Source organism: Hemitrygon akajei, chromosome 7 (assembly GCF_048418815.1).
Source record: "Hemitrygon akajei chromosome 7, sHemAka1.3, whole genome shotgun sequence".
NCBI lineage: Eukaryota > Metazoa > Chordata > Chondrichthyes > Myliobatiformes > Dasyatidae > Hemitrygon > Hemitrygon akajei.
In genome coordinates this window covers 6,565,186-6,587,635 of record NC_133130.1, presented here as the reverse complement: position 1 = coordinate 6,587,635, position 22,450 = coordinate 6,565,186, and the positions used below count along the sequence as shown (strand labels likewise).

Genomic DNA, 22,450 nt, shown 5'->3' with positions numbered 1-22,450 from the left:
GACGATTAGCCAGCAATGGTATGCCCCTGGGTTAACTGTCACAATGGAAAGGGTAGCATGGACATGCTTGATATGTCAGCAGGGAAGACTCCGGCAAAGTATGATCATTTGCGCCAGCCAGAAATGGCGTTTGAAAACTTGCAGAAAGACTTTGTGCATATGCCAGTGGGGAAAGGCTACAAGTATATATTGCTGGTGATAGATATGATCTCTCCGTGGGTGGAGGCATACCTGACCAAGAAGGATGATGCTAGGACAGTAGTGAATGCCCTAATGAAGGAAATCGTACCAAGATTTGGGATTCCATTGTGCATTAATAGTGACAGGGGACTAATTTTATGAACAGATTAGTGCAAGGACTGAAAGATGCCCTGGGATTTCAGGTTACAAAGCCCCTATCAACCCCAATCCTCGGAGTTGTGTATCTGGCCAGGTTACACAACAAAGCTATAAATAAAAACGCTGGAGACGAAAGCAAAGTTTCATGGTTCTTTACTGACAGAAACTGAACTCGACACAAACGTACAGATCAATATGTGCTTAATAGTGCATGCTCAATACGTGCCTAATAGCGCATGCAACAACGTGTTACTACAACATAAAGTAGTCCATATTATACAATATGGTACACTCCTCCCCTTTTATTTTAATAATGTATCAACTGTCTTTTTTATTGGGGCACTACGCTAAACAAATATGTGTACCCTTAGCATACAAACACCTACCAGTTGTTTACTTAGTAACTTAATAATATCAAATTATAACAACCCTTTTTTTCTTAACTTGGTCTAAAACCCATTTATAATGAAAGTCTCTGTGGGGGGGGGGGGGTCTTCTCTGCCTCTCCGTGTAACGTCTGCCCTGAAACGTTTGCGTGGGTCATGAGTCTTCACAGGTACATCAGGTGGGTTCTCAGCACTGATGACAAGGCTAATATGTAGATGAGGCTGATGTGGTCACATCAGGAGTGTTTGCTTCTATGTCTGGGTAGTCCCTGCAAGGTGTTGTTCGAGTTTTTCATCTGAGCATCCAGGATTTGTTCCACATGACGTTTCCACACGGTCTCTCCAACCTGTACTCTATATACTAGTGGCCCGTCTATGGCGGAAATTATATCCGGCTGCCACTTTTCAGTCCAGTAATCACATGCAAGAACTCACTGTCAAACACTGAAGTTCCATCTTGACTTAGCATTCAAGTGTTTGAACTGCCTATTTTCCACATCACGCCGTGCACCTGTTTTAAGATCCATGCAGGACCTCAGGTTCCTGTTCAGAAACATCATCGCTGGAGTCTGGTTAGTGGTTACATGTACTGCATTACGATGGGCAAGGAGGAAGTTGTCAATCTTGTGTTGCAGTGGTCGAGTTTCGCTATCCATTTCCTTGATTGCTTTTATGAATGTCTGCACAAATCTTTCTGACAAGACATTTGTTAATGGATGGTAAGGGGCAGATATAATGTAATTGTTTCCATTGTTCTTCACAAAACTTTGGAAATCTGCAGAGCCAAATTGTTGTCCATTGTCTGTGCAGATTTGTTTTGGTATCCCATTCCTGGCAAACATGGTCCTCAGAACTGTAATGGTCTTTTCCAATGTGGTTGTCTTCATTTTGATAACCTTTGGCCACTTGGAATGTGCATCAATGGCGATTAAAAAGATAAAGTCCATGAATGGTCCAGCAAAGTTGATAAGCACTCGTTGTCATGGTGATGAGGGCCAATCCCATGGATGGAGAGGGGCTTGTGGTGGTGTGTTCTGGATCTTTTGACATCCAGCGCAGATATTGGTCAAGTCCTCAATCCATTTATTTATTCCTGGCCACCACACATAGGCATGGGCAAGACTTTTCATTTTTATGGTACCCAGGTGCCCCTCGTGCAGTTCCTCCAGCAGTCTGGTGCCTAACATGGGAGGAATAACAACTCATGAGCAACACATTAGCGTTCCCCAACACATGTCATACACTTTGGACAATGTAGGGTCATTGTGTGTTTCCTTTCCAATGCGGCTGTTTGTTACTGGTAATTGTCCAACTATTGTTGTGTGAAAGACCTCTGCTGAATCTATTTGTGTACTTACCTCTGAAGTCGGCAGTGGTAAATGTGACCAACCATCTGCGTTGCCGTGTTGCTTGGTCCCCTTGTGTTCAATGTCATACCTATGACCTCCTAAGAACAGAGACCATCGCTGCAACCTTTGTGCTGTCATCACTGGAACACCTTTTCTTGCATTGAAGACTGACACGAGAGGCTGATGGTCAGTCAACAGGGTAAACTTCTGGCCGTACAGATAGTGACAGCATTTCTTGATTCCCCATACGAGTCTTAGGGTCTCTCTGTCAATCTATGCGTAGTTGCGTTCAGCTGAAGTTAGCGTTCTTGAGGCAAAGGTTAGTGGTGTTTAAGAGCTATCTGGAAATGTGTACGATAACACAGTTCCTATCCCATGGGGTGAGGCATCACAAGCTAGTAAAGAGGGGTCAAAGTGCACGAGCACCGCTTCCGAAGATATAAGTCTTATACTTTCTTGAAACGCTTTCTCACAGCTGTCAGTCCTCTTCCATCGTGTCCCTGTCTATAATAGTGCATTTAGTGGGTGTAGGACTGTGGATAGGTTAGGCAGGAACTTGTGGTAATGGTTCACTGGACCAAGATATGCTCTCTGCTGAGACATATTTTCAGGTGGTGATGCCTTTAACACCCCTTCTATCTTGTCTTGAGACACGTGTAAGCCATCCTTGTTGATCACATGCCAACAGTATGAAATGTCCTTTTTGAAAAACTCACATTTCTGTCGATTAGCTCTGAGTCCATATTCTCGAAACCTGGTGAGCACTTGATTTAGGTTAGAAGGATGTTTGTCGTCATCTTTGCCGGTGACAATGATGTCATCCAGGTAACACTGAGTCCCTGGAATCCCCTGCAGGACCTGGTCCATCGCCCTTTGCCAGATTGCAGGCACTGATGCTATTCCAAACACCAACCTGTTGTACTGGTAAAGGCCTTTGTGTGTATTTATTGTCAGGTATTTCTGGGGAGCTTCATGGATTTCCATTTGGAGGTAAGCCTGGGTCAAATCGATTTTAGTTCCCCTTCTGACTGGGAAGCAAAAATGTCCTCAATACGTGGTAGGGGATATTGTACTGTGCAGAGAACTGGGTTAACAGTCACTTTAAAATCGCCACATATGCGCACCTTGTTTGGATTTCCTCATTTTGTGCTGGAGGTTTTCTTTATCACTGGAACAATAGGTGTGGCTCATTCACTCCAATCCACCATTGACAGGACCCCAGTCTGCTCCAGATTTTTCAGCCCTGCATCTACTGTCGGACGGATTGCATATGGCACTGGTCTGGCTTTGTGAAATTTTGGATGTGCATTTTCCTCAATCTCAATCCTTGCCTTCATGCCCTGAAGTGTTCCTTCCATGAACACTTCCTCAGAGTCAGCAAGTATTTGTGACAGTCTGTCAGATGTAGCCTTGCTGCCTTCCTTTGCAGACTCATTTAATGCCTTGATGGTGTAGTATTCCAACTGGATTTTCCTGAGCCATTCACATCCCAGCAACGGTGGTCCTCCATGTTTCAGTACATAGAGTTTCAGTTGCTGTGTTTTGCCTCCGTAGGTCACTGTCACTTTAATTTTGCCTTTGGGACGCATTTTTTGTGCTGTGTAAGTCTTTGGCTGTGGTTTAGTTTGTTTCAGAGGTATGTGAGAACAATTGTTTGCAGTCGTGTACAGAGATCACTGTTAAAGCTGAGCCTGTGTCCAACTCCATTTTAAGTCTCACGCCTGCCACTTGTACAGTGATCCATATTACGCTTCGATCATCTGTTTCTTTCACGCTGTGAAGTTGTGGACAAGACAATTCACTTTCTTCTAAACTGTCTTCTTCAGAACTGCTTTCTTCCATTTTGTGTACACTGTTATGTTTTCCTTTCTGGGGTTACTTGCTTCTCTATATTTTGTCCTTTTCTGCTGTTTAACAGCTTTGCATACTCTGCCAGTGTGGCCCTGTTTGCCACCGTTTTTGCATTCTTTTTCTTCACGCCAACAGTCATCAGGGCCATGTGAAATGTTCCACAATGGTAACATTGTTTACTAGCTTTGCATAATCTGCAAATGTGTCCCTGTTTGCCACAGTTTCTACATTCTTTGCATTTAAACCAACAGTCATCAGGGTCATGTGACCTGTTCCCACAACGGTAACATTTATTTCTTTCATTTCCGATCAGTGACATTTTATTTGTGGCATATTGCAGAGATTTTTGTTGTCTCTCAGAAGCACCCTGTACCGCTGTTTCCGTTGTTAGTGCAATGTCTAGCGCTTTATCGAATGTAAGGTCTCTTTCACACAGAAAGCTTCTTCTGTGTGGTTTCACAGTGCATACCACACACTAACCTATCCCTCAATGCATCCGATAGACCAACTCCAAATTGACATTGTTCTGATAATTTGCTCAATTCAGCACAATATACAGAAATGCTTTCATTTTTGCACTGATTCTGATTGTGAAATTTAAATCTTTCAGCAATAACCAGTGGCTTGTGGTTTAAATGCTGTTGGAGAGTGTCTACTGTTTGCTTGAACGTTATGACAGCTGGCTTTTCAGGGATTAACATGTTCCGTAGCAGGCCGTATGTTTTTGTTCCCATAATACTGAGTAAGACGCTGGTTTTCTTTTCATCATTAATACTGTTAGCTTCACAATATAATTCCACTCTTTCAATGTAAGTTGTCCAGTCTTCAATGCCACTATCAAATGCTGTATTGGTTCCAACCATCGCCATCTTTGTTTTGTTAAATTTGCACCGTTTTTCCCTTGTTTTCCTTTTCACTCACATGACCATTTTGCTAGCGCCACAAGCGCACTCCAGCTGGCTGTGTGAGCTGCTCCTTTCTATCTCCCTTCTGGGGCAGGCAGAGCCTCAGCCCCTGTGGGTCAGCACCAGCTGTGGTCTTGTCTGGATGTGCTGCGGCTCCGACTGTGCTCTTGTCCCTCGGCGTTCCCGATCCCAGCTGTGCTTCCGTTTCCTTTCAGACTACCAGCCTCGCTCTGCCTTCTTGCCCTGCTCCTTGCTTCGTTCCTTGCGCTCTTCCGCCGAGTGTCGTTATCAACTGAAACAAGGTGTTCCGATACGATTTAGGTTCATTATCCTCGCCGCCAATTTGTTGTGTTTGTGGCTCATTACACAACAAAACTATACATAAAAACGCTGGAGACGGGAGCTAAGTTTCATGTTTCTTTACTAGCAGAATCCGAACTCGACGCACACAGACAGATGTATTGCCTAATGTCATCATGGGGGAGTTGGGCGTGGACCCAAAAGCAAGACACAGACTCTGAACTACCAGAAACAGGACTATGCATGAGAAGGAAGCAAGGGAAGTGAGGAAGAAAGGACGCTGGACATGACTAAGGCCCCGTACGAGACAAGGATTCTGGGCCTGGTCTAGGACTTGACCAGAATAGCGGAACCAGGATGTGGGACTGGGAACTAGGAGACTGGGCTTGGACTCTGAGCTAGAGACTGGACAAGGACCCAGAACACAGAGTTCAGTTCAGTTCAGTTTAAGTTGAGGTAGCTGCTGTTGTGACGTTGAGAGAGAGAGAGAGAGAGAGAGAGAGAGAGAGAGAGAGAGAGAGAGAGAGAGAGAGAGAGAGAGAGAGAGAGAGAGAGAGAGAGAGAGAGAGAGAGAGAGAGGCAGGCAAACCTTCCGTTGTCTTCTTGTTCCGTTGTGCTGATGTAGTTACTCAAATATGACCCCTCCATTTCCATTCTCGGCGAGACCGTTCTTCCGTGGTGGACTCGTCATTCTGGCGTGAGTGGACACAAACACAAGCCCCCCACTGGTCCCGCCGTCACAATGTGAGCTTTGTGACCGATCTTCTGATTCGGTCATCCAAGCCCCCACCTTCCTGTGGGTGCACAACACTCTTGCAGTGTCTCGTGGCGTGTCTCCCAGTGTCTCAGCAGACCCGTCTTTTATCTCCCATGATGGGGTATCAGTCATCCATCAAATCCATGTCCATCAAACTGGTCACTCCCTGCTGTCTCAGCAGGAATGTTAACGAACAAAGAAATGTCCTTGTAACGAAAGGTAAATAATCTGTGAAGATGCCATAATACTAAATCATCCATTTTAATCCTTGTCTCTCTCTCCCATCTGCAACAGGATGCCTCCCCCACCCCCATCATCTCTCTCTCTCGTTAGCAACATAGTTCACAGGGGGTCAGTGTCCAAAAGCCAGCCTCATTCTACTGACATTTTAAAGTGATTGTCCACAGAAAATATGGACCATAGGGGTACATAAAACACCCCCCCCTTTTAGGATTTTTTACGGGGCGTACATTAAAACATGCATGCATATTACAGAGTCTAATATAATACAGAAGTAGTCATTAACTAACAGAGTAACACAGATATACTTCAAATCTAACACCTAGATAAAGAATCAAATTCTTGTAACAACAGACTCCAACTTTAAAACTATCTATTTTTATTCTTCATGTTAGTCAAAAATACCAATGGGTTGTGATTAGTATAAACTATCAATGGTGTCTGTGCTGGGCAAATGTAAACCAATAAATATTTAACTAAAAGATTACTGTCAATAAGTATAATTATTAATTACTACATTATTTTAGGTAACTAGCCTTTTGTACTCACATTAGTTTCCTTTGTGCGCTGGTTGAAAAACGTGTGTGCGTGCTCACACGCGCACAACTTAAAGGAACGTAGCCAAAGATAGACTCAATGAGAAAATATGAATGTGAATAGGGCAAGCAATATGTGTTGATTTGAAGATCGACAAGGAGGGATTTGTGGAGGAAAAGGGCTAATAAAATAGAGAACAGTGTGTGCTATCTCTTGCGAGATAAGATACGAGTCTAATTTGCTGCGACCACAGAAACAAAAGTGGTTGTGCTGTGCTCTGCAAGATAGTTTAACTTGTTAGCACTCATCTCACTCTTTTTTTTAGTGAATGCTAACATAATGTTAGTGATGTAATGTTTCTATACAATGATTGGATATATTATACTCAGTCTGCAGTTACTATGCTGAACTGTATAAAAGGATGCTATTTTAATAGGAAGTAGAGTCCGGAGCTGAAGGAGACTAGCACCCTCTCTTTCCTTGGCACCAAGTAAAATAAACGTCCCGAAACAAGGCTCAGGAGGTGAGTATTCCTTTCACCTGAATAAGGTCAAATTTCTACGACAAGGAGTGGCACTGTAATGTAGGGTTGGCTCAGTATTGTAAGAGTGTGCCTGCAATGTAGAAGTGGCACTGTAATGTAGAGGTGACATGGTAATGTAAGTGTGGGTCTGTAATGTAGGAATGACACCGTAATGTAGAGTTGACGTGGCAATGTAGGGATGGCATTTTGATGTAGGAAGTGAAAAGAAGCAGTCCACGTGCCAACACCCATGGGACACCAGAGACAAGCAAAAACAGCCCATTCTGCCCCCCACCCTGATTTGCTCCTGTCTGTCAACCATTTTTCTATCTATGCTAATGTGTTTCCTGTAATGCTATAGACTCTTATAGTGCTTAGAAGCCTCATGTGCTCCAGCTTGTCAATGACTTTATAAAAACCCAAATAAAAAACATCTGCTGTCTCCTTTGTCTATTCTGCCTGTTAGTTCTTCCTGTTGCTGGTTCTGTTGGTCCCCTTTGTTTGCCCTAAGATTGCTACAGTGCAGCCGTTCCTTCCTTACTCTGAGAATCAGAGGCACGATCTGAGATGTATTTCAAGTTAGACGGGACAATAGGTGAATTGTCCATTGTGGCTTAACGTAGAAACATAGAAAACCTACAGAGCAATACAGGCCCTTTGGCCCTCAAAACTGTGACAAACATGTCCTTATCTCAGAAATTACATACTGTCACCCATAGCCCTCTATTTTTCTGAGATATATGTACCTGTCCAGGAATCCCCTATCATATCCGCCTCCACCACTGTTACTGGTATTCCATGCACTCTCCACTCCCTGTGCAAAAAACTTACCCCTGACATCTCCTTTTTACCTACTTCCAAGGAACGTAAAACTGTGCCTTCTCGTGCTAGCCATTCCAGTCCTGGGAAAAAGCCTCTGACTATCCAAATGATCAATGCCTCTCATCATCTTATACACCTCTATCAGGTTAGCTCTCTCCTCCGTTGCTCCAAGGAAAAAAGGCCGAGCTAACTCAACCTATTCTCATAAGGCATGCTCCCCAATCCAGGCAACATCCTTGTAAATCTCCTCTGCAGCCTTTCTCTGGTTTCCACATCCTTCTTCTGGTGAGGTGACCAGCCTGAGAACAGTACTCCAAGTGGGTTCTGACCAGGTTCCTATATAACTGCATCATTACCTCTCAGCCCCTAAACTCAATACCACGATTGATGAAGGCCAATCAACTGTATACATCCATATCCACAGAGTCAACCTGCGCAGCAGCTTTAAGTGTTCTTTGGACTTGAACCCCAAGATCCATCTGACCATCCACACTGCCAAGAGTCTTACCATTAATACTATATTCTGCCATCATATTTGACCTACCAGAATGAACCACCTCACACATATCTGGGTCGACTCCATCTGCCACTTCTCAGCCCAGTTTTACATCTTATCAATGTCCCGTTGTAAACTTTGACAGCCCTCCACACTATCCACAACACACTCAACCTTTGTGTCACCAGCAAGTTTAGTAACCCATTCTTCCACCTCTTCATCCAGGTCATTTATTAAAAAACAAAGAGGAGAGGTCCAAGAACTGATCCCTGCAGCACACCATTGGTGACCGAAATCCATGCAGAATATGACCCGTCGTCAGCAACCCTTTGCCTTGTGTGGGCAAGCCAGTTCTGTATCCACAAAGCAATGTCCCCTTGGATCCTATGCCTCCTTACTTTCTCAATAAGACTTTCATGGGATGCCTCATCCAATACCTTGTATGGGAACCCATATACACTACATCTACTGCTCTACCTTTATCAATGTGTTTAGTCACATTCTCAAAAAATTAAATCAGGCACGACCTGCATTTCACAAAGCATTGCTGATTATTCATAATCATATTATGCATCTCCAAATTGTCACAAATCCTGGCGCTCAGGACCTTTTCCATCAATTTATCAACCACTGAAATAAGACTCACTTTTCTATAATTTTCTGAGCTATCTCTCCTCCCTTTCTTGAATAATATAACAAAATCTCCCATCCCCATTGATGATGTAAAGATCATCACCAGAGGTTCAGGAATCTTCTCCCTCGTCTAGTAGAATAGCCTGGGGTATATCTGTTCTGCTCCCGGTGACTTATCCAACTTGATGCTTTCCATAAGCTCCAGCATATCCTCTTTCTTGATATCTACATGGACAAGCTTTTCTGCCTGTTGTTAAGTCATCCCTACAATTGCCAAGATCCTTTCCCGCAGTGAATACCGAAGCAAAGTACTTATTAAGTACCTCCGTTACCTCGTCTGGTTCAATACACAATTTCCACTGTCACACTTGATTGGGCCTATTCTCTCATATCTTATCAGCTCACTCTTCACATACTTGTAGATTTCCTTTGAGGATTTCATTAATGCAGTGTGCCAAGGCATTCTCATGGCCCCTTCTGGCTCTCCTAATTTCTTTCTTACTGCTAGCCTTATAGTTTTCTAGATCTCTGTCATTACCTAGTTTTTTGAACCTTTCATGAGCTCTTCTTTTCTTCTCGACTTGATTTACAACAGCCTTTGTACACCATAGCTCCTGTACCCTACCATCCTTTCCCTATCTCATTGGAATGTACCTATGCAGAACTCCACGCAAATATCCCCTGAATATTTGCCACATTTCTTCCGTACATTTCTCTGTGAACATTTACTCCCAATTTATGCTTCCAAGTTCTGCCCTGAAAGCCTCATATCCCCTTACTCCAATTAAATACTTCCCTAACTTGTCTGTACTTATCCCCTTCCAATGGTGTGGTGAAGGATACATAGAAAACCTACAGCACAATACAGGCCCTTCGGCCCACAAAACAGAGCCGAACATGTCCCTACCTTAGAACTGCCTAGGCTTTACCCATACACCGCTATTTTCCAAGCTCCATGTCGCCATCCAGTAGTCTCTTAAAAGACACTATCGTTTCCACCTCTGCCACCACTGCCGACAGCCCATTACATGCATTCATCACTCTCTGCGTAAAACAAATTTACTCCGACATCTCTTCTGTACCTAATTCCAATTAGCTAAAATTGTGATCAGTATCTCCAAATTGCTCTCCTTCTGAGAGATCTGACACCTCACCAGGTTCCTTTCCTGATAGCAGATCAAGTACAGCCTCTCCTCTTACAGGCTTATCTACGTATTGTGTCAAGAAACCTTCTTGAACACACCTAGCAAACTTGGGGGGGACGTCACGTGATGACGTAGGATCGAGACGCTGGAACCCAGCCCTCCCGTAAAAAATCAATAAATCAATACTTAAATGAAGAAAAATTAGCCAATGCTTTCATAAGGTTACTTATAAATTACTCTGGATTGTTTCAAGCTATGCCTCATAGACAGAGGACGAAGAAAAATACTACCGCGAAGACAGCTGAAGTTCGAAAAGAATCAAGGCCTACTTCTACCGAAGAACCCCGGACTCAGGTACAACACGCTACTGGCGAAATGGAACAGGAAACTGCAGCAACATCGGCCATTTCGAAAGGAAAAGATCAACGATAACTGCGCAAGCTTAAAGGAGTGAGCATGCGCGAACGAGAACAGCAAAAACTACAAATCCCAACAGTGACTTCAACTGAAAGTGACAGCGACTCTGAGAGAGAATCAGACTCTCTGGAAAAACCAGGTGAAGACAGAGATGAGAAGTCCTTTGAAAATATATACAAGATTTTGAGGCAAATAATGCATAAATTAAATGCATTAAAAGTAATTAAAAGTAACCAAAAAGTAATGAAAGAAAAAATGATGAGTATGGAGGCTATGTTTGATAATATGACAAAGAAACAAGAAAAAATGGAAAAGAAAATTACAGATTTGGAAATGAAAATGGAAGACATGGATGGAAGAATGAAGGAAATGGAAGTAGATAATATTGCCTGGACATCAGAAAGAAAACAACTCGTGGAAAAAATGGATAAACTTGAAAATTTTAATAGACGCAACAATATTAAAATTGTTGGACTTAAAGAAGGTATCGAAGGAGAAGACCCAATAAAATTTTTTCAAAAATGGATTCCTGAAAAATTGGAAATGGGGGAAGAATTTTCAATTGAGATTGAAAGGGCGCACAGAGCTTTAAGACCAAGATCTCAAGATGAACAAAATCCGCGATCAATTTTGATAAGATGTTTAAGATACCAGGATAAAGAAAAGATTTTGAGGGCGGCTGCCCAAGGTGCCAAAAGAAGAAAGGGTCCATTGATGATAGCAGAGAAACCAGTTCTTTTTTATCCTGATATAAGTTATAACCTTTTGAAGAGAAAAAAAGAATTTAATCCAGCAAAAAAAATTTTATGGGAAAAAGGTTATAAATTTTTAATGCGCCACCCAGCAACACTGATAGTTTTTCTGGAAGAGGGAAAATTTTTTTTTTCCGATTATCGAGACGCGGAGGTGTTCGCACAAAAACTTCCATCTATTCGCTAATTAAACGTAGAGACTTATAAATGTAATGGTTAAAGACGAAGATAGAGACAGCGAATGGAATTGATGGACATTTAAGGACGATACAAGGGAGAAAAGTAAAATTTTAGAAATGTTAATTGAGAAGAATATGTTTTTTTTTCTTTCCTTTTCTTATATATACACTTTTTACGTTGCGGGGGGGATGGGGAGCTTTGAATCGGTTACTACGGGATTCACGTGTGTAATCATGGCGATTGCCATGACCCGTACAACAGAGGGGGGTAATGTTGTGTTTTTTTTCTTTCACAACATTAGTAGGGGGGTATTTTGTTTTTTTCCTTATACTCTATTTTTCTTTTACTTTTTTGCCTGGATGATTGGTGGGGACACATATAGCAACATGGAGACTTCTAAAAGGATTTCCCAAGATACCATGAAAGTTGAAAGATTAGGTATTATTATAGATTGGAGTAACATAATTAAAAATAATGACTAACTTATTGAATTTTTTAAGTTTTAATGTTAATGGGCTTAATGGACCAGTAAAAAGAAAAAGAATTTTAACATATATTAAAAAAATGAAAATAGACATAGCTTTCTTACAAGAAACTAATTTAACGGACATAGAACATCAGAAATTAAAAAGAGACTGGGTTGGAAATGTTATTGCAGCTTCATTTAATTCAAAGGCGAGAGGAGTTGCAATATTGGTTAATAAAAACTTACCAATTAAAATACAAAATGTATTAATTGATTCGGCAGGAAGATATTTAATTATACATTGTCAAATTTTTTCAGAACTATGGACACTTATGAATATTTATGCACCAAATGAAAACGATGTAAAATTTATACAGGAGGTCTTTCTGAATTTGGCTAATGCACATGATAAAATATTAATAGGTGGAGATTTTAATTTTTGTCTAGATCCAGTTTTAGATAGATCAATAAAGGCTACTACAAAATCAAAAGTAGTAAAACTAACTCTATCATTGATGAAAGATCTAAATTTGATTGATATATGGAGAAGAATCAATCCAAAAGAAAGAGATTATTCATTTTATTCAAATAGACATAAAACATATTCAAGGATAGATTTTTTTTATTATCAACGAATATTCAAGATAGAGTGAAAAATGTGGAATATAAAGCAAGAATATTGTCTGATCACTCTCCTTTAATAATGACAATGATTATGATAGATAAAGAGGAATCAATTTATAGATGGAGATTTAACTCAATTTTACTAAAACGACAGGATTTTTGTGATTTTATGAAAAAACAGATTCAGTTCTTTTTAGATACAAATTTACATTCAGTTGATGATAAATTCATATTGTGGGAAACAATGAAGGCATATTTGAGAGGTCAGATAATAAGTTATACTTCTAAAATTAAGAAGGAATATATGATAGAAATAGATCAATTGGAAAAAGAGATTATAAAATTAGAAAAGAATCTCAAAGAAATATGACAGAAGAAAAACGAAGACAACTTATCAATAAGAAGTTAAAATACAATACACTCCAGACATACCGAACAGAAAAAGCAATTATGAGAACTAAACAGAGATATTATGAACTAGGTGAAAGATCACATAAGGTCCTTGCATGGCAATTAAAAACAGATCAAGTTTCCAAAACAATAAATGCAATCCGAACAAAAGTGAATAAGGTTACTTATAAGCCTCTAGAAATTAATGAGGCTTTTAAGAACTTTTATTCTGAGTTGTATAAATCAGAATCAAAAAACGATGATGCTAAGATAGAAAGATTTTTAACACAAATAACTCTTCCAAAATTAGATATGGAAGAACAGAAGGGATTAGGTATGCCTTTTACAGTGAAGGAAGTTGAAGAAGCTCTAGGATCACTTCAAAGTAATAAATCCCCAGGAGAAGATGGTTTTCCGCCTGAATTTTATAAAAAGTTTAAAGATTTATTAATTTCTCCTTTTATGGAGTTAATACATCAAGCGGAAAGAACACATAGACTTCCAGAATCTTTTTCAACAGCTTTTTTAATAGTGTTGCCAAAAAAAGATAGAGATCTTTTAAAACCAGCATCATATAGACCTATTTCTTTATTAAATACTGATTATAAAATAATAGCAAAAATCTTATCTAATAGATTATCTAAATGTTTACCAAAATTAGTGCATATGGATCAAACAGGATTTATCAAAAATAGACAATCGGCAGATAATGTAACCCGATTAATTAGTATAATCCATTTAGCGCAAAAGAGGGAGGAAATGAGTGTGGCAGTTGCTTTAGATGCAGAAAAAGCATTTGATAGATTGGAATGGGATTTTTTATTCAAGGTATTGGAAAAATATGGATTAGGAACACCATTTATAAGATGGATTAAAACCTTGAATACTAATCCCAAAGCTAAAGTAGTGACAAATGGTCAAATTTCGACACCATTTCAGTTAACAAGATCAACTGGGCAAGGTTGTCCATTATCACCTGATTTGTTTGTGTTGGCAATAGAGCCATTAGCTGAATTAATTAGAATGGACCCAGATATTAAGGGTTTTAGAGTTAATCAGGAAGAATATAAGATTAATTTATTTGCTGATGATGTTCTACTTTATTTAACAGATCCATTGCACTCATTGGGTAAATTATCTTATAGACTAGAAGAATATGGGAAAATATCAGGTTATAAAGTAAATTGGGATAAAAGCGAAATTTTACCTCTTACTAATGGAGACTATAGTCAATGTCGATTAATAACTCAATTTAGATGGCCGGCAAATGGTATAAAATATTTAGGTATAAGAATTGATAATGACACAAAAAACTTATATAAATTAAACTATTTACCACTTTTAAAAAAAATTCAGGAGGATCTTGATAAATGGATGGCATTACCAATAACATTAGTAGGTAGAGTAAATACTATAAAAATGAATATATTCCCTAGACTACAATATTTATTTCAATCATTACCAATACAATTACCCCAGAAGTTTTTTCAAGAGATAAACAAATATGTGAGGAAGTTTCTTTGGAAAGGTAAGATGTCAAGAATATCGTTGGAAAAATTGACATGGAAATTTGATCTAGGAGGGTTACAACTTCCAAATTTCAAGAACTATTATAAAGCAAATCAACTTAGATTTATTGCATCTTTTTTTGAGAAAGATAAACCGGCATGGATTAGAATAGAACTGGACAAAATAGGAGAAAACGTACCAGAAGATTTTATATATAAATGGGAATCTAAATGGATACGGGAAAAGAAAGAATCTCCTATATTAAAACATTTGATTGATTTATGGAATAAGATAAATGTTGATGATGAGACAAAAAAATCTTTATTAGCAAAGAGATCTTTAATTCAAAATAGACTTATTCCTTTTACAATGGACAATCAACTTTTATATAATTGGTTTCAACAAGGGATTAAATATATAGGAGATTGTTTTGAAGGAGGTATATTAATGTCATTTGATCAACTAAAGAATAAATATAAAATATCAAATAACACTTTATTTTGTTACTTTCAATTAAGGGCTTATATAAGAGAAAAACTAGGTCAAACAATGTTATTGCCGAAATCTAAAGAAATAGAAATTTTAATTCAAAAAGGAAATATTAAAAAATTTATATCTTGTATGTACAATTTGATTCAAAACCAGGCAATTAAACAAGGAGTCCATAAGTCAAGACAAAAATGGGAAAGTGATTTGAATATTAAAATTGAAGAAACAAATTGGTCAAGACTGTGTCTTGACAGTATGACAAATACAATAAATGTTCGGTTAAGATTAGTGCAATATAACTTTTTACATCAATTATATATTACACCACAAAAAATAAATAAATTAAATCCAAGTTTATCTGATCAGTGTTTCCGATGTAAACAAGAAACTGGTACATTTTTACATTCTACATGGTCTTGTTCTAAAATTCAACCTTTTTGGATAAATTTAAGACTTTTATTGGAACAAATTACGGGAATAAAACTTCCTCATAATCCAATATTACTTTTACTAGGTGATATTGAAGGGACAAAATCGAAACTCAAACTTAATAAATATCAGAAAGAATTTATAAAAATTGCGCTGGCTGTAGCCAAAAAGGCTATTGCAATTACTTGGAAATCAGATACATATTTAAGTATAGATTGTTGGAAAAAAGAAATCTATGGCTGTATTCCATTAGAAAAAATTACTTATAACTTAAGAGATAAATATGAAACATTTTTGAAAATCTGGGGCCCTTATTTACAAAAGACAGGATTAAATATATAGGTGCTCTGAAGAGAAAATTAATGGTTACTTGGGGAAAGAAATAAATACATATACTAAAGTTATTAAGAACTCCATGGAGCATGTGGAGACCTTCCAACAACCAGGCACTCTTTCTTTCTTTCTTTTCTTTCTTTCTTTTTTTTTTATAGGGAAGTTAGGGGGGAGGGACTAAGGGGAGGGGGGAAGGGTCACATACTTTTTTTTTCTACACTTGTAATCATTTAAAAATTCAATTAAATAAAATTAAAAAAAAAAGAAACCTTCTTGAACACACCTAGCAAACTCCGCCGCATCTAAACCCCTTGCTCTAGGGAGATGCCAATCAATATTTGGGAAATTAAACTCTCCCACCACAACAACCCTCTTATTATTACATCTTTCCAGAATCTGCCTCCCTATCTGCTCCTCGATTTTCCTGTTACTATTGGGCGGTCTATAAAAAACACTCAGTAGAGTTAGTGACCCCTTCCAGTTCCTAACTTCCACCCACAGAGACTCCGTAGACAACACCTCCATGTCCTCCACCTTTCTCTGCAGCCGAGACACCATCTCTGATCAACAGTGCTACGCCTCACCTCTTTTGACCCCTCCCCCGGTCCTTTCTGAAACATCTAAAGCATGGCACTCAAAGTAACCATTCCTACCCCTGAGCCATCCAAGTCTCTGTAATGGCCACAACATCATTGCTCCAACTACTAATACACGCTCTAAGCTTATCAGTTTTGTTCATAATGTGTAAGGTAATGTTTGTGGATTACAGGGCGTGTCCTAAAATAACCCATATAAATTTCAGGGAGTATACAGAGTTCGTTTCATTCCGGACTTAGAGCGGTGAACAACACGCCTGCTTCATTCTCTGTCTAACAGTGAGACTGCAGGAAACTCCTCTCAGCTAAATTGTTAATATCTGCACCAGTTTCAGAAAGATTTTACAAAATTTGTCCAAGGCTTCAAACTGCCGTGATATATCTAACCGACCCCGTGCACCGTCTCATTCAGATGGATGCACTCTTAAGGTCTATTTAGCTTTCAGATAGCCGCGTCTGTCTGTTCCCTTTTCGGTCCTGCACTTGTTCCCCTCCTCCACCTTCTTCTCCTCCCCCAGTGGCCCGGACTTCTTTCGATGCTGAAATAATGATCTTGATTCACAGTTCAATGAACGGATCTTGCATAGACTTCGATCCCAATTCCAAAAGCAATGTTGTGGCTCCCTGTGAGAGTTGGGGGAATTCCATCTAGAAACTGGGATGTCACCGTATCAAAATACAAATTCTCGAATGTAAGCTAATGTAGTAGTTTTGGGGGGAAAAAATTGTTCTCCCAAGGGAGTTCACGGACTTTAGAAAGGGGACTCACGAACACCTCTCTCCCTGTATAGGATCGCCACTATGGACCTCTCCTAGTGCCAGAAGCTCCCCTGCCTGATCTGCTCTTTTCCCCCTTGATTCCGAACACCGAGTAAATTTTACTATGCGCAATGCATTCTCGATCTGCTGGGCGGAGCCCCGAGCTGAGATCTATTTCAAATTTGTTGGGCAGTGCGTAAATGGTCATTGCCCAGTCCGGGAACATGCTGTTTAAAGAAAGAGTTGTTTTTTCTTGGTGTTCACCTGAGACTAACGGTAAGATGGTCGGTCTGTGTGGATGAATTTGAGGGTATTTCAGTTGCATTGTGACAGCGCCCATCACTCAGTGGTGTGTTTTGGGGTAATTCATCTGTTATTCGGAGAGTGCGTAGAATTAATTTCGTTTTGGATTAAGATCACTGCAACAAATCAGCACATACCACCTTTTGTTTGCACTAGATTTTGAGCAACTTTCTGACAAGCGCCAAAAGCTGTCCGACATTTTCAAGCTGACGAGCTATCTTCGACCAATCCTGTGGACCTCTACTTGCCCTATGTCCTCCACTACAGACCCCTGTCAAAGGCTGGAGATCCATCAGTCCCCAATCTTCCCAGTTTGGGGGATCTTTGTAGCTTCTGTCCTTCTCCCCTGATATTGCTCCCCCCTTGGATTGGTGAAATTATGACCGTTCGTCTCGCCGTGCCACCCCTCTGGCATGCTCGACGCTCCTATTGAAAGTGTTGTGGCTACTGGGACACATGATCAGGTGACTTGCCTGGGTGATAAGTTTGCGAGGAGGTGGCTACGTGAGTCACAGCGCCCAGCAATCGGGGGCGTGACATGAGATAATTTCTCTCTTATCACAACACACTTGCAGTATTGTGTTCAGTTTCGGTCGCCTCATTATCGGATGGATCGTAAGGCTTTGAGAGGCAGCGGGGTAAAAATACCAGGATACTCCCTGGACATGCCCTGCGAGAAAAGGTTTTGCAAGAATGGGTTGTTTTTCTTTGGATAGAGGGATGATGAAAGGAGATTTGATGGAGTTGCGTAAAATGAAAACATACACGGATGTAGCGGACAGTTGGCATTGTTTTCAGGGTGTGGCGATGGCTAATCGGAGAAGGAATAGTTTAAAAGTTATTGGAGAAAAGTATTGGTTTGGGGGAGGGGTAAGTGCATTTGAATTTTCAGTTTGGCATCAGTTTCAAGTAAATATGGAAAAAGATAAGTCTCGTCCCTTGGTTGAGATTCTAAATTGGAGAATGTCTAATTTTGATGGTATCAGAACTGATCTTGCAGGTGTGCATTGAGACGGGCTCTTTTCTGACAAAGTTGTACTTAGTAAGTGGGAGGACTTCTACAGTGAAATTTTGAAAGTACAAAGCTTGTGTTGGAATGGTAAGTTATATTGAAATAGAACATAAAACATAGCAATCTACAGTACATTACAGGCACGTTGGCCCACAATGTTGTGCTGACCAGGTAACCGACTCTAGAAACTGCCTTGAATTACCCTACCGCATTTCCCTCTATTTGTCTAAGCTCCATGTACCTATATAAGAGTCCCGTAAAAGACCCTATTGTATCTGCCTCTATAGCTGTTGCTGGCAGTGCATTACAAGTATCCACCACTCTGTGTAAAAAATTACGCCTGACATCCGTTTGGTACCTATTTCCATGCACCTTAAAACTATGCCATCTCATATTAGTCATTTCAGCCCTTGGAAAAAGCCTCTGGCTATCCACACAATCAATGCCTCTCATCATCTTACACACCTCTATGAGGTCACCTCTTATCCTGTCACTCCAAGGAGAAAAGGCCAAATTGAAAGTAAAATTGAATGCATCCATTTCAAATCTGATTCCCGTTCCCAGTCCAACATATCAGCCCGTGGCCTCCTCCACTGCTGCGATGATGTCACACTCAGTTTGGGGGAGCAACACCTTATATTCCATTAGGGTAGCCTCCAGCCTGATGGCATGAATCTTGATTTCCTGAACTCCCAGTAATTGTTTCTGTACACCACCTTCAATACTGTCCATTCCTGTTTCTCTCTCTCCTTACCTCCTTCCCTGCCCATCACCTCCTATGGTCTCCTTCTTCTCTTTCTTCAATGGTCTTCGGATTCCTCCTATCATATTCCCTCTTCACCACCCCTTTATCTTTTCATAAATCAACTGTCCAGGTCTTTACGTCATCCCCTCCCCCTCTCCCGGTTTCACCTATCACCTAACACCTTGTACTTCTTCCTCTCTTCCCCAACCTTCTTACTTTGACGTATCCTCTTTCTTTCCAGTCAAGTTGAAGAGACTTGGCCTGAAATGTTGATTGTTATAGATGCTTAGTGTTCAGATTCCTTCAGTATTTTCTGTGCGTTGCTTCAAACCTCTCTTTCACTGCCCTGTCCACCTGTGAGATCGATGTCGTATTTGGCCTGCACAACTTACGTTTCTGAAATTACTGATTTTATACACATCTGAGGTATATTCTAACTGCCACTCTTTTCCCAAACTTCCCAAGTGATCTGGATCTTGCTGTAATCTCAGACAACCTTCTCCACTGTCGGCTGTACCACCGATATTGCTATCTTTCACAAATTGACTAAACATGGAACTAATATTCTCGTGCAAGTCATTAATAGAAATTTAAAAATACAGGAGACCTGTTAATCGCCTGTCATTTCCATCCTCCGAATAGAAAAACAAACTATCATTGCTACCCTCTCACACATGTCACAAGCTGATTTAAATTAATTTGGCTCGTTCAAACAGGATTTCTTGCGATTCTCCGATGACTTCCTTCTTCAATATAATAAACATGTTTTCCTCTTTCAGTGAGCAATGGCTGGTGTTCTATCCAACCTGTATTACAGCACCAAGGATGTGAAAGATCTGGTGGCTGCCTATCAACGTGAAGGAGAGACGGGTCTTCAATTGGCCATCGAGAGAAAATCCAAGCAGTTCGAAAATGTACAGATCAGGATTGCGGTGATGGGTGAGTCCGGGTCGGGCAAATCGACACTGATCAATGCTCTGCTTGAGTTGGATGAGGAAGGGGCTGCCCTAACAGGCCCTAGCGAGACCACCATGGAAATAACAAGCTACGCCCACCCCACCCTTCCTAATGTTCAGTACTATGACTTCCCTGGGTTGAACACACCAAAGTTTCCGGTGAAAAAGTTCATGAAGAAAACCAACTTTTCCCAGTATGATTTGGGCATCATTGTCACTGCTGCTCGGTTCACGGATAATGACAAGTTACTGGCTGAAGCACTGAAGAAGGCGGGCAAACCTTTCTACCTGGTGCGCTCTAAGATCGACGAGACTGTCAGGGCAGAAAGCCGCAAGAAGAGTTACAACCAGAAGGATATGTTCCGGGCCTTGAGGGAGTATTGTATCTCCTCACTAAAGTCAGCAGGGGTACAAAATACTCCCGTTTTCCTCTATTCCGCATTTGACCTTGACCAGTTTGATTTTCCTAAATTAAGGGAGACTGTGGTATCCAATCTCTCGGAGACACAGAAGAATCTATTCATCACAGCACTCCCCAACACACCTGAAGCTGCTATAGAGAGGAAACGTGAGTCTCTGCGTCCTTTCATCCAGATGCTGTCTGCCATATCGGGGGGTATCGGTGCAATTCCCATTCCGGGTTTGTCTCTTGCCTGTGATCTGGCGCTCATTATCTCCGGTATCCTGTTCATACGGACGAACCTTGGTCTGAATCAGGCATCACTCCGCAAACTGGCCCAGAGAGTGAAGACAAGTGTAGAGGATCTGAGGAAAGGTACTGAGCACAACTGGGTGTTCGGGGAGATAACACGTGAGCAGGTACTGCTGTTGATGCAGAGAAGCACAGTGGCAATGGCGCTGACAATCGCCGAGTCCTTCCTTGATTTTGTCCCCATTTTAGGCTCTATCTTTGGGGCAACATCGTCCTTTGGGGTGACTCTCATGATGCTGAACAGTTCACTGGATGCAATGGTGGAGACAGCTAAAATTGTTCTTAAAAATGCCAAGGCAGCTGCTTCCTCTGAAGGCATCGGTAATTGAGGGCTGTTATCAATGTGTCCCTCTTACTCTATCCTGGAGGAATGTCACACCATCCTGATATCTCGCACCCGAAATCAAGGTATTTTTGGCACACCATCCCATTTGGAAAAGAGGTGCGGCAGATACTGGAAATCATGAGCAACACACGGCAGGAATTCAGCAGGTCAGACAGCATCAACGGAGGGGGATAAACAATACATCTGGACTCCTAGCAATCCTAACTCCGGTTGAGTCCAAGTGTTTCCTGGTACCCTCATGAGGAAGGCTATCCCTTTTACCATCATTTCTGGGAGCAGTTTCTCCATAGTCTCTGCCTGACCCAATGACCCACCCACCTCTTCAGGGTTTATTTCAGATTTCCAGTATCTGCAGCATTGAGCATCAGAATTTAGATTCAGTCATTTGCTGTAGATGTTTAAAGTCACAAACTCAAGAAATTCTGGCACACGCTGAAAATCCAAAGCAACCCACACAAAATGCTGGAGGAACTGAACACGTCAGGCAACATCGATGGCAAAGAATAAACAGTCGACGTTTCAGGTAGTGACACTTCATCAGAACTGGAGGGTCTGGTGGTTCAACCACCATTGAACAGTTCCAGTGACAGCAGATTGACAATGATTACATTTCTTTCCCCTACGCAGTGCCGGGTCCAGTAAGGTATGGATTCGTGACACTGTTCCCAGCTTCAATGTCGAATCGTTCAGCAAAATGAATTTAATTTCCTCAGCCCTGCTGGTATGTAAACACAATCTCCTGTGTTATTGAATCCAAGTATCGATGCAGTAGCTAAATCTGACAAGTAATGTGCACACAGCCTTCATCATAGTCTAGCTTAATGTTTGTTTTCTTCCTCTGTAATATTTCGATGTACTTTTGAAATGTGATTAAAAGATCTGACAGAAGCAAGCAACTGCCTCTTGGTCAGTGCTCATTCTTTGTGAACAGCGATGAATTCCATTAACATTCATGAATCGCCATCTCCAGTGCAACCAGGTGACTCTGCGTATCGGGAGAGAATGCAGGGTAACAACACAGAGGTTTTACTGCACAGCAGGTGACAGGATTACTGACCCGAAATACAATACATTGTCATAGAGTCATTAATGCAAAGAGTAGCACAACATAAAAACAGGCTCTTTGGCCCATCTTTTCCTTGCAGGACT

The 22,450-nt window shown here is 40.7% G+C and overlaps 1 protein-coding gene across 1 annotated transcript; it reads left to right on the top strand.

Annotated features, from left to right (window-relative positions):
• The first annotated feature begins 18,126 nt into the window (after window positions 1-18,126).
• On the top strand, window positions 18,127-22,198 carry LOC140730197 (interferon-inducible GTPase 5-like). The gene is made up of 2 exons (XM_073050360.1): window positions 18,127-18,212; window positions 20,067-22,198. The coding sequence occupies exon 2, from the start codon at window positions 20,073-20,075 to the stop codon at window positions 21,282-21,284; it is 1,212 nt and encodes a 403-aa protein (XP_072906461.1). The 5' UTR covers window positions 18,127-18,212; window positions 20,067-20,072; the 3' UTR covers window positions 21,285-22,198.
• Window positions 22,199-22,450: the final 252 nt, after the last annotated feature.

What these genes read in the sequence shown, in the direction of transcription:
- LOC140730197 (XM_073050360.1), top strand. Translation starts at nt 20,073, where the DNA reads ATGGCTGGTGTTCTATCCAACCTGTATTACAGCACCAAGGATGTGAAA.